Source organism: Ostrea edulis, chromosome 5 (assembly GCF_947568905.1).
Source record: "Ostrea edulis chromosome 5, xbOstEdul1.1, whole genome shotgun sequence".
Lineage (NCBI taxonomy): Eukaryota > Metazoa > Mollusca > Bivalvia > Ostreida > Ostreidae > Ostrea > Ostrea edulis.
Window position 1 is genome coordinate 78,097,841 of NC_079168.1, and position 14,557 is coordinate 78,112,397.

At 36.3% G+C, this 14,557-nt stretch overlaps 1 protein-coding gene across 1 annotated transcript in view; it reads right to left on the reverse strand.

Annotated features, from left to right (window-relative positions):
* Positions 1 to 1,431: 1,431 nt before the first annotated feature.
* Positions 1,432 to 14,557, reverse strand: part of LOC125649879 (chromatin assembly factor 1 subunit A-like) — a 35,033-nt gene continuing 21,907 nt past the window's right edge. Inside the window, exons 10-15 of the mRNA XM_056166334.1 lie at positions 11,862 to 12,024; positions 7,432 to 7,509; positions 5,921 to 6,025; positions 5,556 to 5,720; positions 5,261 to 5,390; positions 1,432 to 2,532 (exon numbers count right to left, since the gene is read on the reverse strand). Of these exons, the coding sequence (XP_056022309.1) occupies positions 1,583 to 2,532; positions 5,261 to 5,390; positions 5,556 to 5,720; positions 5,921 to 6,025; positions 7,432 to 7,509; positions 11,862 to 12,024 (1,591 nt within the window). The 3' untranslated portion in view covers positions 1,432 to 1,582. The remainder of the gene's footprint in view (positions 2,533 to 5,260; positions 5,391 to 5,555; positions 5,721 to 5,920; positions 6,026 to 7,431; positions 7,510 to 11,861; positions 12,025 to 14,557) is intronic.

Genomic DNA, 14,557 nt, shown 5'->3' on the forward strand with positions numbered 1-14,557 from the left:
ACACATAGCTAGTCTACCCCCCCCCCCCCCCCTTTCTCTCTCTCTCCCTTACTCTCAATCATTGACTAAATGAGTAATTATTGTCATACGTATGCAACACTATTGCCATGCCATATTATTTCATCTATATTATTGCTACAGTTTTACACATCGCTCTCTCTCTATAAACATAAAACCGTGATAAATTATAAATAGCTCAACAACTCTCTCTCTCTCTATCTTTATAAATATAAAGCCGTGATAAATTATAAATAGAAATATCTCAGTAACTCTCTCTCTCTCAATATTAAGCGGTGATAAATTATAAATAGAAATATCTCAATAACTTATTTATGCTTTTTTACTGTTGTTTGATTTCTGATTGTGTAATTTATAATCCATGTGGTATCTCAAACAGAAGCAATTTTTAAACTACTGTAACGGTTTTACGCATGGGCAATATAACCATTATACATGTTGATGTGCTGCGCCAATAAAGAATTGTTCATGTTTTTATAAATATAAAGCCACAATAAATCATTAATAGAAAATATTCCAATAACTTATGTTTGTTTGGTTTTTTTTTTTTTATTATTATTATTCTTTGATTTCTGATTGTTTAATCTATAATACATGTATGAAGATGGAGAGAGAAAATACGATGATAAATTGCATTGTATAGGGGACGTTAGAAATTAAAATATTCTAGGTGCGAGTCAATGCTATCAAAACTCAGGTATACTAGGGCTTTCCTCGAGATCTGAAGACTGCCCGTCATCATTAGCCATGATTGTTATCAAAACATCTTTCTCGGGTAGCTGTAGACCACGGTCTCTGCAAACGTCAATCAATCTAAGCTCTATTGTTAAAAGTTTGATTGACCATAGGCTTATCATTGATCGCGACGCAGGTAAAATTTGGGGGCGTTAACTTAAAGTTGGGTCTTTAAGGTGACCTTAGAATTGTTGAAAGGCTCCATCATCAAAAATCAACGGTTGGGGAGAGGAATGAAGCGTAATCAACCGTGGGTTTAAACTAGTAAATAGCTATCCTCTATATCATTTTGTTTGAAACTAGGAGAATTTGAGATAACCATAGAGCAGGGGTTTTTTTTCCCGCGGGTTGGTAAATTTGGCTTATTTTAGCGGTTAGATAGTTTTCCGCCAAAATTCACGCACCAAATATGCACCCAATGGTGTCTTCAGAGCACAAAAGAATTAACTTTTCCCTGTCCACCAAAATTTATTCCCTAAATTTATTAGCATACCTCCGAGCTAGCAAATCGCCAAATTTTAGACCTGTGGTAAAAACCCAGTATACGGTAGTGTGGTAAAAACCCAGTATACGGTAGTCATAAAGTGATATACTGTACTATACGGTACAAATTAAACTAAACATATTCCTAGAGCACCATAACTACAAGGTAGATATAAACAAAACATAACGAAGAAATGTTTTATATGCTTAAAATATCTTTACTTTTATAAAGTAATGGTTTACAATGCAAATAATTATATATATACAAGTACCAATAAATAGTGCTAAAACCTGTCTGCAAATCTAGATGTTGAATGCATATTTCCCATTGAGGTTATCACCACGATTAGTCCAACACTATAGCCTCTCTAGAATTTTCTCCCGTAGTCTGAAGATCAACAACCATCTTCATCTCCACATTCTTTTCATCGTCTTGAGAAGCAGTCGGTGCAGGAGACGATCTTGGTTGTGATGATTTCATCAATTTGGGAATAGAGTTTGAATTACCTTTAGCTTGGTCCGTTATGTTTTTTCCTGATGAAGGTTGGGTGGAAACCAAGACCAAGCGCTTGCCGTCTTTTAGTGAAGATCCAGTGTTAACCATCTTCCACTGATGAGGCTTGGTGGGGGAGAAGAAGTTCAGCTTGGGCTGATCGGACTTGTTCTCTTCCTTGGATTGGATGCAGCTTTTCTGTTCTGGTAACTCAGCAATCTTTGTTGCCTGCTCTGCTACTGTTTTCTGTTTGTTAGCAAGAGCAGCTGCATTGGCTGCTGCAAACTGAGCTTGCATAGTTGAAGGAGACATTGGTCGTGCAAACTGTGTGATGGAGACAGTCGGGGTTTTACGTCCAGCACTCACCGGCTCCTCCATTTTGGGTTTTAAGGGAGTTTTTTTAGGCTGACTAAGAAGTTCCCAAGCACTTGGTACAGGCAGATCCTTCAGGTTATATTGTTCTAGTACAGCATCATTCACATACCAGCAGGTTTTCTTGTAGGAGTCCCTCTTTTCCCGCACGGCTATGGATGTTATTCGTATTTCCAGCTGCCGTTTTGAAATGCTGAATTCATTCTCGGTTATTACTTGCTTTGTCTCATCTTTCATGTCCGAGTCATCTAGCTGTTTTGATTCATCTGTCCTTTTACTGCTCTCGTCTATGTCCATCTTTTCGTCACAGTCATTGTTAACCTCCATCTTTTTCTCTTTTGTCTTGTTTTTCCAGTATAATCGAAACTCCTTGACTAATTTCTTGATTCCTGCCAAGTTTCCATGAACAAGTCTGATAAGATCTGGCATGGCTGAAAAAAGCAAAAAATAAAAACATGTTAATAAAAATTTACAAAAAAGTGAAGAAAAAAAATATATGATACAATAAAAACAAAAAATCAGCTTTCAATATACTGCAGTGCAAACATACATGTAAAAATAGATTACATCATTCAAAATACTGGTAACATGGGCACCTAATATACATATGGACAAATATGTCTCTGTGAAAAAGAGAATGAGTTTGTGTCTCAATCTGACAGTACATGGTATCAGAGACAATTCATTTGCAGGGTTCGACATTCACGCTCGTCATTTCCACCCTAAAATGATTTTTGACGACCCGTTTGTTAACCTAGTTCGCCCAAATGGCGATTTGGTGACGAGTTTGGATTGTGATTAAAATTTGTATATATTTGGAAAATGAATACAAATTAAATAATGTGAAAAGAAATAAATCCAGTCGGTAAAACTTCGTTAGTATTTTGGTCTGGTATACCGGAAATGTCCAATTTGCATTTTATTATGCAAGAGCAAAACAGCCAACAGCATAGACATTCGATCTTGTTGTAAAGAAACTGGGTTACTGATGCTTAAACAATCTAAGAAAAGGTTAAACTACAAAGGAAACCTAAAAGAGGGACCGTTTAAGACATCGTTTACGAAGATGAGAAAAAGTTTTGTTCTTGCTTCCCGCGTTACCTCCGACTTTATTCAGGACTCTACATCGTTCGGACTTTTAAGTTTTATAACGAAATATATAAGCTACCTATTCCAGACACAAGACAAGGACAAGTGTATACTTTAAGGACAGAAACAGAGGTTGAAATTTTGGTTGAAACAAAGTGAAAAATCTGAGAATGAAAACTGTTTGTTTTTTTGGTGTTTTTCCCTCCCAATTTTGGGTCCATTAAGGCATTTAAGGACATACAAGATTAGCAAACATACAGTAAGTAAACTACAGAGAGGGGGGAAATCTAAAATGATAGACATACCCCAGTACATAAAATGTCCATTTGAAATATAGTGTGAATGAAGTTGCGAAAAGATGAATGTTAATCAGAGCGGATTGATGAGAATGTAGTGGTAGAGAGCATGGAAAGTTTTGGAGAATGAGAGTGATTATAAGGAGATGGTCGAGAGTGAGAAAACGACGTTTGGGAGGAGAGAGTGATTAAGACTCTGTTTGCAACTGAAATAGGAATGCAATAAAAAAATTTAAAAAAAGATCATACATTTTAAGAACTTTTTGGTTAGGCAACCTGAAACCCATTCCAACAACCTGAGATTAGTACCTAGGTTGCCCGAATGCCGAGTCCAAATTCTGATGGGTGTTGAACCCTGCATTAGCAATACCCGACGAGAACCCATTTGGAACAGATAATAATTTTGAGTAACCATAATAACAATGCATGGTATATCAGAAATTGATTGCACAAAATTGAATTGATTGCGTGTATATTGTTCAACATCCTCCTCGAGAATTTTTCACTCATATGATGACGTCTTTATTGTGCCACATCTGCTGTGACATGGGACCTTGGTTTTTGCAGTCTCATCTGAAGGACTGCCCCATTTAGTCGCCTTTTATGACAGGCAAGGGGTGTGTGTGTTACCGAGGACCTACTCTAACCTGGATCCCTACAGGGCCACAAAATTGAAGTTAACTTAAAGCATTTGACTGGACCATGTGTCAAGGGACATATTGGTTTTGTAAATGTAGGCACTTGGAGTGCAGACATGAAAGTAAACATGACACGTAATGCACTGAAACATGCCAGGCATTCTGACCTTGAGGGGGCAGACACATTAGAATCAGCAAAGGCTGCTGTACAGGTGAAAGCTGAAGATGTTTAATACCTTGGAGGGAAGTCTGAAATAAAATAATATGACTACTGACTCTCCTGTGGGAAATAAAATCATGTGACTACTGACCCTCCTGTCAGAAACAAAACAAGAGGTACTGTGAGCAATGCTCACTAAGAATACCCCCCGCTTACCCCAATCTCCCAAAGGGTGTTGGTAATAGGTATAAACTACCTCTTTTCTGAGTGTAAAAAACAAATGGCATGACAAACCGAACCATATTGCTACTTCGATGTCCAGTGCGCGTGACCTTTGACCCCAAAATCGATAGGGAACATCTTCATCCCATGGGTAGTCCATATGTATGATATGGTGACTGTAGGTGGAAAGGATAACACTTTAGAGCCCGGAAACCATATTGCTACTTCGATGTCCAGTGCGCTTGACCTTTGACCCCAAAATCGATAGGGAACATCTTCATCCCATGGATAGTCCATATGTATGATATGGTGACTGTAGGTGGAAAGGATAACGCTTTAGAGACCGGAAACCATATTGCTACTTTGATGTCTAGTGCGCTTGACCTTTGACCTCAAAATCGATAGGGAACATCTTCATCCCATGCGTAGTCCATATGTATGATATGGTGACGGTAGGTGGAAAGGATAACGTTTTGGAGACCGGAAACCATATTGCTACTTTGATGTCTAGTGCGCTTGACCTTTGACCTCAAAATCGATAGGGAACATCTTCATCCCATGCGTAGTCCATATGTATGATATGGTGACGGTAGGTAAAAGGATAATGCTTTAGAGCCCGGAAACCATTGCGTCTACAGACGGACAACCCGATTCAGTATACCCCCCCCCCCCCCCCCACAACTTGTTGCTGGGGGTATAATAATATGACTACTACTGACCCTCCTGTGGGAAATAAAATCATGTGACTACTGACCCTCCTCAGGGACTGGTTTACACTGGGTTTTCTTGCTGTCCTCCTTCTTCTCTGATGAGGTGTTTTCACCTCTCCTGGATTTGTCACCAGTAAAACTGGTGTCTATTGGCTCATCAATCAGTGGAACAGCCTAAACAAAATAAGTCAACTATGCTTCACTCATCTGTGGTCATTTTCATTATATGTTGACACCTATCTACATTCCTCTCCTTAACACCAGTACTGAAACAATCTGAATAAAATATATCACTGTACACATGTATATTACAATTTTATTTCACTTGCTTCACACTACCTTGTAGGACGCCAGTTTTTCTTTCAGGTCTTTCTGCAATTCGTGAACAGCATGTTCCCAGAAACAGCCGATGATAACAGGCAAGGCAGGCTGTGTCTGTCTCTTCAGCTCCATTTCCCACTGTTCCAACTTCTTCATACATCTCATCTTCAGGTCAGTAGCTTCCTAAACATAAACAATTCATTCAAATATAGAAACGTTCCTAAACACCGACTGCAATGATACATCAATTATACAGCTGATACTTTTATTATCGATTGCTGTTTCAATACTTTAGGACAAAATTTAACTTTATATAGCTTTCTAAAATAAGAGTAAATCCTGAAAGTACATGCCATTCAATATTCAAACATGTTTTAACTGACCTCTTCATCATCCTCACAGCCTTCCCCCTCTGATAAGTAACCATGCGGAACCATCCAATCAGCATCTTCCTCCTCTTCCTCTTCATTGTTTTCCTCTTCCTCTCCCTGAAACAAATGTCAAGCAAGTAATAACAAAAGCCTATCATACCAGATAAACAACCCACAGTCATTCAATACTACCAACAGTCTACCATATCAGACAAAAACAAACGGCAAATCAAATAGACTGAAACAAAGAGCCAATCAGATCAGATTAAAATAAAGTGCACCACCATGGCACATGGCATGCTGTCAGATGTTTATTCTGATCGGTCATGTCAACCTTACTTGGTACAACGATTGCACCAATATCTTTGCTTTCAGGTCTGAGGTAAAACCAAGATCATTCCTTGTAATGTGTCTATTGCTGAGGTAAAACTAAGATCATTCCTTGTAATGTGTCTATTGCTGAGGTAAAACTAAGATCATTCCTTGTAATGTGTCTATTGCTGAGGTAAAACCCAGATCATTCCTTGTAATGTGTCTATTGCTGAGGTAAAACCAAGATCATTCCTTGTAATGTGTCTATTGCTGAGGTAAAACCCAGATCATTCCTTGTAATGTGTCTATTGCTGAGGTAAAACCAAGATCATTCCTTGTAATGTGTCTATTGCTGAGGTAAAACCCAGATCATTCCTTGTAATGTGTCTATTGCTGAGGTAAAACCAAGATCATTCCTTGTAATGTGTCTTTTGCACAATTTGCATTTGACTATGAATCACATCTAAAATAGTCCCAAACAGGGTTATGCCATATAATCTTAATCATAGGTCACAGTGACCTTGATATAGGGTGCGACATACCTTCTTTCTAAGATGCATTAACTGACCAAGTTTGATGAATTGTCCAATACGAATTGGACAGGATTTTGTCATATTTGGCCATATCATCTTAATCAAAGGTTACAGTGACCAAACTTTAAAGTGCGACCCACCCTCTACCCAAGATGCATCAGGTGGAAAAATTTGGTGATTCTAAGTCTCCTAGTATTTGAGTTAGGAGCCAGACACAAAGATGGACAGATGAACACATAATATGTCCTGTCTTAGACGGGCGTATATCTATTACCAATCAAATCAGAATCAAATGAACAACCGATCAAATAGTTAGTCATAAAAGCCAATCCAATCAAAAGAACAGCTAATCAAACGTAAATGACAATCTAAATCAGTGAAACAAAAACAAAAGTAAGATAAGACTAAAACAACTGCAAACCAATCAAATTAAAACAGCCATCAAATTACACTTCAAAAATTAAAATCAAGACTCTTTATACAAGAGGCCCATGGGCCACATTGCTCAAGTGAGTCACCTATATAAAAAGCCAATCCTAATTGACAAAACCCTTAAATTTGTGGTTCAAGTCTCTTAGTCTGCTATGCCATAGATTCCCTCTCTTTCATCCCCACTAATTACAGTCAACCTTACACTACATGTGTAGATCTGTTATTATAACTACTGACTTAATTTACCTCTGATGCAGACAGACTCTCTCCAGGTTCTTCTTCCTCCCACTCATCATCACTGTCCACTTCATAGTCAAAAAGCTCCTGTAAAAAACATTCAAATCACCTCATCAAGCATTCCATATACGAGATTCTTAAGCAGATTAAATGTAATTTTTGATGACTGATAAACCATAACACAATATACTGTATTTTATTTAACTACAGACCCTGTATATCAATTTTATTTCACAACTGTTTAAGGTAGGTCCTTAGTCCTGGATTTTTGGGGTTTAGGTAGCATTTTTTTGTTTGGAATCAATAAATTAACATTCAGAGTAATGAAAAAAGGCAAAACAGTTAAGGGTTTCCATATTAATTTTCATTACATACACCACTAAAGTCATATACCCCGATGTAGATTTTTATGAAATTCATTGGAAACAGTTATTTGTTATTTTAATATGAAAACAACAAAATATTTTTTGAATTGCATTTATTTATCGGGAAACATGTCAATAACTAAAACACATGTCATTTTCAATATGTTTATCAAGTTTTAGAATAATATGTGGAAAATTATTGAATTAGTGTTATTCCCCAAAATGTTAAAAAACAAACAAATGTGGACGCATTTTCCTTATAGCATGGTTTACATATCATTTTTTCTGTTTATATTAGTAGAGTTACATCTGTTATAGTTATTCATGGGAAAAAATCCATACCTTTCCTTAATAATTTCAAATCTATAGCTTCCAGATTATGTATACCCCCATCAAAAACTAAAGTCTGGCACCATACAACTGAGCTATTTAAATCACTTGGAATTAAAATTGTATGTAATTTCATGAAAAAACACAGATAATGATTCCTTATCACCTTGGTAAAATGTTTGTCAAAAATAAAGGAAATATATCACATTATGGACTTGATAAATAATTGAATGAAAACAGAGTTATTGTCCTTGGATTCAATATTTTGAAACATATCATTGACTATTCAAATATAACTAAGAATTTTGAAATATTTTATGGCTAACAAGATTTTTTACAATAACTAATGAAAAAGATTCCAACAAAATTTATGTTCCTATCATTAAATTATTGACTTTGCAAAATCCTATGACGTCACACGAGTGTGGAACTACGTTAAATCATATTTTAAACAAATTCCAAATGTGTGTACAGGTATCATCTCCTTTCTAAATGTATGTTATTTGATAGATTGCAGAAAATAAGCACCTGTCATACAAGCCTGTGACCTTGTTTCCTTTCTTTATTTTTTAGGTTTCACTGTACTTTTGGTTTTGTAGAAAAAAATGTGATATTTTGACATGACCAATTGGGCTACCTTCACACAAAATAAACTAGACCAAGCTTTTACTAGACTGAGTCAGTCAGACTTGCTCTATACATGATTTTGTTATACATGTACAGGGATTTTTTAAGGGTCTGTAGGGGGCCGAAATAAGGCCCCATTCCCAATGCTAAAAAGCAGGTATTTCCCCCAATTTTTGCTTTGCAATTCCCAAACAATGAAAACAAATCAAGCAGAGTAGCCTAATTGTTCACAAATCATCTTCATGGGTCCACAGATTACAATTTTTGCTTCAAAATTGTTAAGTAAACCTAATTTTCTGACCTGCTTATTTGAATGAGGTAAACTTTGACCAAATTGAAAGTCAGAAGGAGTCCAATTATACCTTAATGCACCCTGGATTGGTTTTCTCCCTACTTCTTTGTATGAAACAGTTTTCCCAATTTCAAGTAAATGCTGATATTTTTCCCAATTGGAAAGGCCCAGGCCCTTGAAATTAAGACCTTAAAAAAACCCTGATGTACTTCTGCAGACATTGTTTAAATAAATTTCTTCTTAATATCTACTATTTACATTCACTGAACCATTTCTCTTTAATATATTTCTTTTGAAATTGACATTGCTTTCATCATAGACAATGAATGCATGTTTTTTACAAACTAATTTCATCCGGTTTTTTAGTACCACCTGTCTGTGTAATCATTACCACATTGGAGCATCATCAAGGTCAAAAGGTTGCATTGGCTGTTCCTTTTAAAGTAACGAAATGGTCAAGGATATGACATTTCAGTACTTCATTTTAGATTTTGTTTTTAAACAAGAGGCCCATGCATGGGCCTAGAATCGCTCTTCTGATACATTGTAGAACAGGAAAAAATTCTCACTAACCAAGATTCATCAATTAACAAAGTTTGATGATGTTAAGTCAAATAGTACCTGAAAATTGAAATGTAACTGTCCAAAAGTAGGTCATGGTGACCTACTTTAGGTCGACACACTGAAGACTCAAGATGCATCAACCGACAAAGTTTGATGATCCTAGCTTTCATAGTGTCCAAAATATGCATCTAAAATTGAAAATGTGAAATTTGAATGTCGGCAAAATTCAAAAAGTAGGTCACTGTGACCTACTTTTTTTAAAAAAAATAAATATGTTTTGAGGCCTCTATACGCATCAACTTACAAGGTTTGATGATTCTAAACCTCTCGGTATCTGAAATAACAACCTAACCTAAAATGTATTCATAAATGATTAGCCATAAAATTCAAAAAGTAGGTCATGGTGACATACTTTTCACATGACGCACTTCAAGGTCCCATGATCCATCAACTGACAACTTTTGATGACCATAGGCTCAAAAGTGTACAAGATATGCATCAAAAATCATTTAATAATAATTACCTGCGAAATTCAAAAAGTAGGTCACCGTGACCTACTTTTGAGACAACATGATATTACGTCCTAAGATGCATCAACTGACAAAATTTGATGATCCTAGTCCTTATACTAAGCAAAATATCAAAGTTTTAACAAAACAAAATTTAAGGTCAACTTTCAAGTGACCTTCAGACCACACCCTTTGCCCCAGGATGATGCTTTGAACAATTTTTTTTATCTACAACCTATCCTCATCCTTATGCACAAGTTTGGTGATAATTTGCCCAGTGGTTCTTGAGAAGAAAATTATTTAGCAACCACTACTTTTGTTTGCATTTTCCTAATTATCTCCCCTTGTTAAAGGGTCACAACCCTAGTTTTAGTACAAATGAAAGCCCTTGGGCCAAGGATACCCTGTGACAAATTTTGGCCAAGGGGTTTTTGAGATATAGCCCTTTTCCCAAAAAGTTGACGCACACCGCAAGCCAAACATTTGACCATATGATTAGCTCTTTGAGCCTTTGGCTCAGAAGAGCTAAAAATACATAAAAATACAAGAGGCCCATGGGCCACATCGCTCACCTTGGCCCAAATTAAAAAATTTACCCAATATATTTGCATGCAAAACTTTGATCTCTATTGTGGCCCCACCCTAACCCCGGGGACCATGATTTCAACAAACTTGAATCTGCACTGTCAGGAAGCTTTCATATGAATTTGTATTTTCCTGGCCCAGTAGTTCTTGAGAAGAAGATACTTAAAGATTTTTCCCATATATTTGAATGTAAAACTTTGATCCCCTATTGTGGCCTTATCCTACCCCTGGGGGTCATGTTTGAACAAACTTGAATCTGCACTATGTCAGAAATCTTTCATGTAAAATTGTACTTTCCTAGCCCAATGGTTCTTGAGAAGATTTTTCCTTATATATTTGTATGTAAATATTTAATCCTCTATTGTGGCCCCATCCTACCCTTGGAGGCCATGATTTTAACAAACTTGAACCTGCACTATGTCAGAAAACTTTCATGTAAATTTGTACTTTCCTGGCCCAGTAGTTCTTGAGAAGAAGATTTTTAAAGATTTTCCCTATATATTTGTATGTAAAACTTGGATCCCCTATAATGGCCCCATCCAACCCCCAGGGGCCATGATTTTAACAAACTTGAATCTGCACTATGTCAGGAAGCTTTCATATAAATTTCAGCTCTTCTGGCCCAGTGGTTCCTGAGAAGAAATTTTTTAAATGACCCCACCCTATTTTTACATTTTTGTGATGATCTCCCCTTTCAAGAAGGCATGGCCCTTCATTTGAACAAACTTGAAAGCCCTTCACCCAATGATGCTTTTTATCAAGTTTGGTTGAAATTGGCCCAGTGGTTCTGGAGAAGAAGTTGAAAACGTAAAAAGTTAACAGACGGACAATAGGCGATCAGAAAAGCTCACTTGAGCTTTCAGCCCAGGTGAGCTAATAAATAATATAATGTCTTTCTTTGTTGTTTTATCGAGTGATGAAGGTAGCAATCATTGCAGAAAAAATTTAATAACTTGCATGATTTTTTTTCTGCAATGCTAGCTACCTTCATCACCCGATAAAACAAAAATGAAGCACATTATTGTTTAATTGAACTACATGTTAATAGTACGTTCAGTATTTACTACTGTGTAAAATATTAAGACCTTTTCTTTTATAGATATCAAGGAGACAGCACTGCCTTACATTTCTATTTTAAAAGAGTTTTGGGGGTTAACACTGACTTACACTGTCCATTCTGAATGGATTTCTGGGGTTAAGCTTTCTGCTTTTCTTCCTCCATGTTCCATAGTACGGTGGACGATAGTTCATGTGGAACTGCAGCAGTTTGCAGTGATAGGTGATACTCTTCACGGTCTCCGAATCATGAACCAGGATCACTTCCTCCTCCCTACAACAATGCACAATGATATTGTACAATCTGCATGATCTGTAGTGGTTAAATTTCTAGGATTTAATTAAAAACCCATCTAGCTAGGAAAAATTTGCGTCTCTCCTTCCATTTTTAGGGATCATCTTTAAAGTGGAAAATTAAGAGTTACAGTACATAAGTCACCTTTATGTTTATTTGCTTCAACCAAGGAACAGTATTGTGAACATATGATAGTAAATTAAACTTACTAACATGCCAAATATCAAAGGCCTATGTAAAAAGACAACTTATGGTCAAGACCAAAAAAAAAAAAATGCCCTAAAAATTCTACCTTTACATAAAAGGTCAAAGTCAAAGGTCATCAAAATGGCATGTAACATACTGTCTTATCATTACATACCAAATATCAAAGGTTTAGCCCAAAAAGTTCTAATATTTGACCCTAACATAAACGGTCAAGGTCATAAAACAAAAGGCCCAAGGGCCTAGAATCGCTCTTCTGATAAATTGTACAACCCCACCATTTCTATTCTTAGCCTCTTAGTATTCTAAATCTTTAGTTAAATCCTAAGAATTCAAAAAAAAAAGTAGGTCAATGTGACCTACTTTTTGGTTTACACATTTTGAGAACCCAAGAAATATCAACTGACAAAGTTTGATGATTTTAAGCCAATTAGTATCTGAATATTGAAATATAGCTGTCAAATTCCAATCGTAGGTCATAGTGACCTACTTTTTGGTCAGCGAACTCCGAACATGCAAGACCCATCAACTGACAAGTTTGATGATTGTAGGTCAAATAGTATCTGAAATATATAAATATAGCCGTCAAATTCCAAAAGTAAGTCAAGGTGACCTACTTTTTCGTCAACACCCTTCAAACATGCAAGACCCAACAACTGACAAAGTTTGATGACTGTAGGTCAAATAGTATTTGAATTATATAAATATAGCCGTCCAATTCCAAAAGTAGGTCAAGGTGACCTACTTTTTGGTCGACACCCTTTGAACATGCAAGACCATCAACTGACAAAGTTTGATGACTGTAGGTCAAATAGTATCTGAAATGTATAAATATAGCCGTCCAATTCCAAAAGTAGGTCAAGTTGACCTACTTTTTGGTCGAAACCCTTCGAACATGCAAGACCCAACAACTGACAAAGTTTGATGACTGTAGGTCAAATAGTATCTGAAATATATAAATATAGTCGTCCAATTCCAAAAGTAGATCAAGGTGACCTACTTTTTGGTCGAAACCCTTCGAACATGCAAGACCCATCAACTGACAAAGTTTGATGACTGTAGGTCAAATAGTATCTGAAATATATAAATATAGCCGTCAAATTCCAAAAGTAGGTCAAGGTGACCTACTTTTTGGTCGACACACTCCGTAGACTCAAGATGCATCAACTGTCAAAGTTTGATGATTGTAGGTCAATTAGTGACTGAAATATATAAATATAACTGTCAAATGCCAAAAGTATGTCACAGTGACCTACTTGTAGGTCAAATAGTATCTGAAATATATAAATATAGCCGTCAAATTCCAAAAGTAGGTCAAGGTGACCTACTTTTTGGTCGACACACTCCGTAGACTCAATATGCATCAACTGTCAAAGTTTGATGATTGTAGGTCAATTAGTGACTGAAATATATAAATATAACTGTCAAATGCCAAAAGTAGGTCACAGTGACCTACTTTTTGGTCGATACACTCCGAAGACTCAAGATGCATCAACTGACAAAGTTTGATGATTGTAGGTCAAATAGTGTCTGAAATATAGTAATTTAGCTGTCAAATACCAAAAGTAGGTCACGGTGACCTACTTTTTGGTCGACACAAACCGAAGACTGAAGACGCATCAACTGACAAAGTTTGATGATCCTAGGTTTTACAGTGCCCAAAATATGCATCTAAAATTGAAAATGTGAAATTTGAATATCTGCAAAATTCAAAAAGTAGGTCACTGTGACCTACTTTTTTTATAAATATGTTTCAAGGCCTCAAGATGCATGAACTTACAAGATTTGATGATTCTAAACCTCTCGGTATTTGAAATAACAACTTAAAATATATCTATAAATGATAAGCCATCAAATTCAGAAAGTAGGTCACGGTGACCTATTTTTCAGTTGACGCATTTCAAGGTCCCATGATCCACCAACTGACAAGTTTTGATGATCATAGGCTTCAAAGTGTCCAAGATATGCATCAAAATTAATTTTAAAATAAATACCTGCAAAATTCAAAAAGTAGGTCACCGTGACCTACTTTTGAGACAACTTGACACAAGGTCCTAAGATGCATCAACTGTCAAAATTTGATGATCCTAGTCCTTATAATGACTAAAATATCAAAGATTTAAGGAAATATAAATTTAGGTCAACTTTGAAGTGACCTTGAGACCACGCCCTTTGCCCCAGGGTAATGCCTTGAACAATTTTTAATCTACAACATATCCTCATCCTTATGTGTAAGTTTGGTGATAATCTGCCCAGTGGTTCTTGAGAAGAAGATTTTTTAGCAACCACTACTTTTGTTTGTATTTTC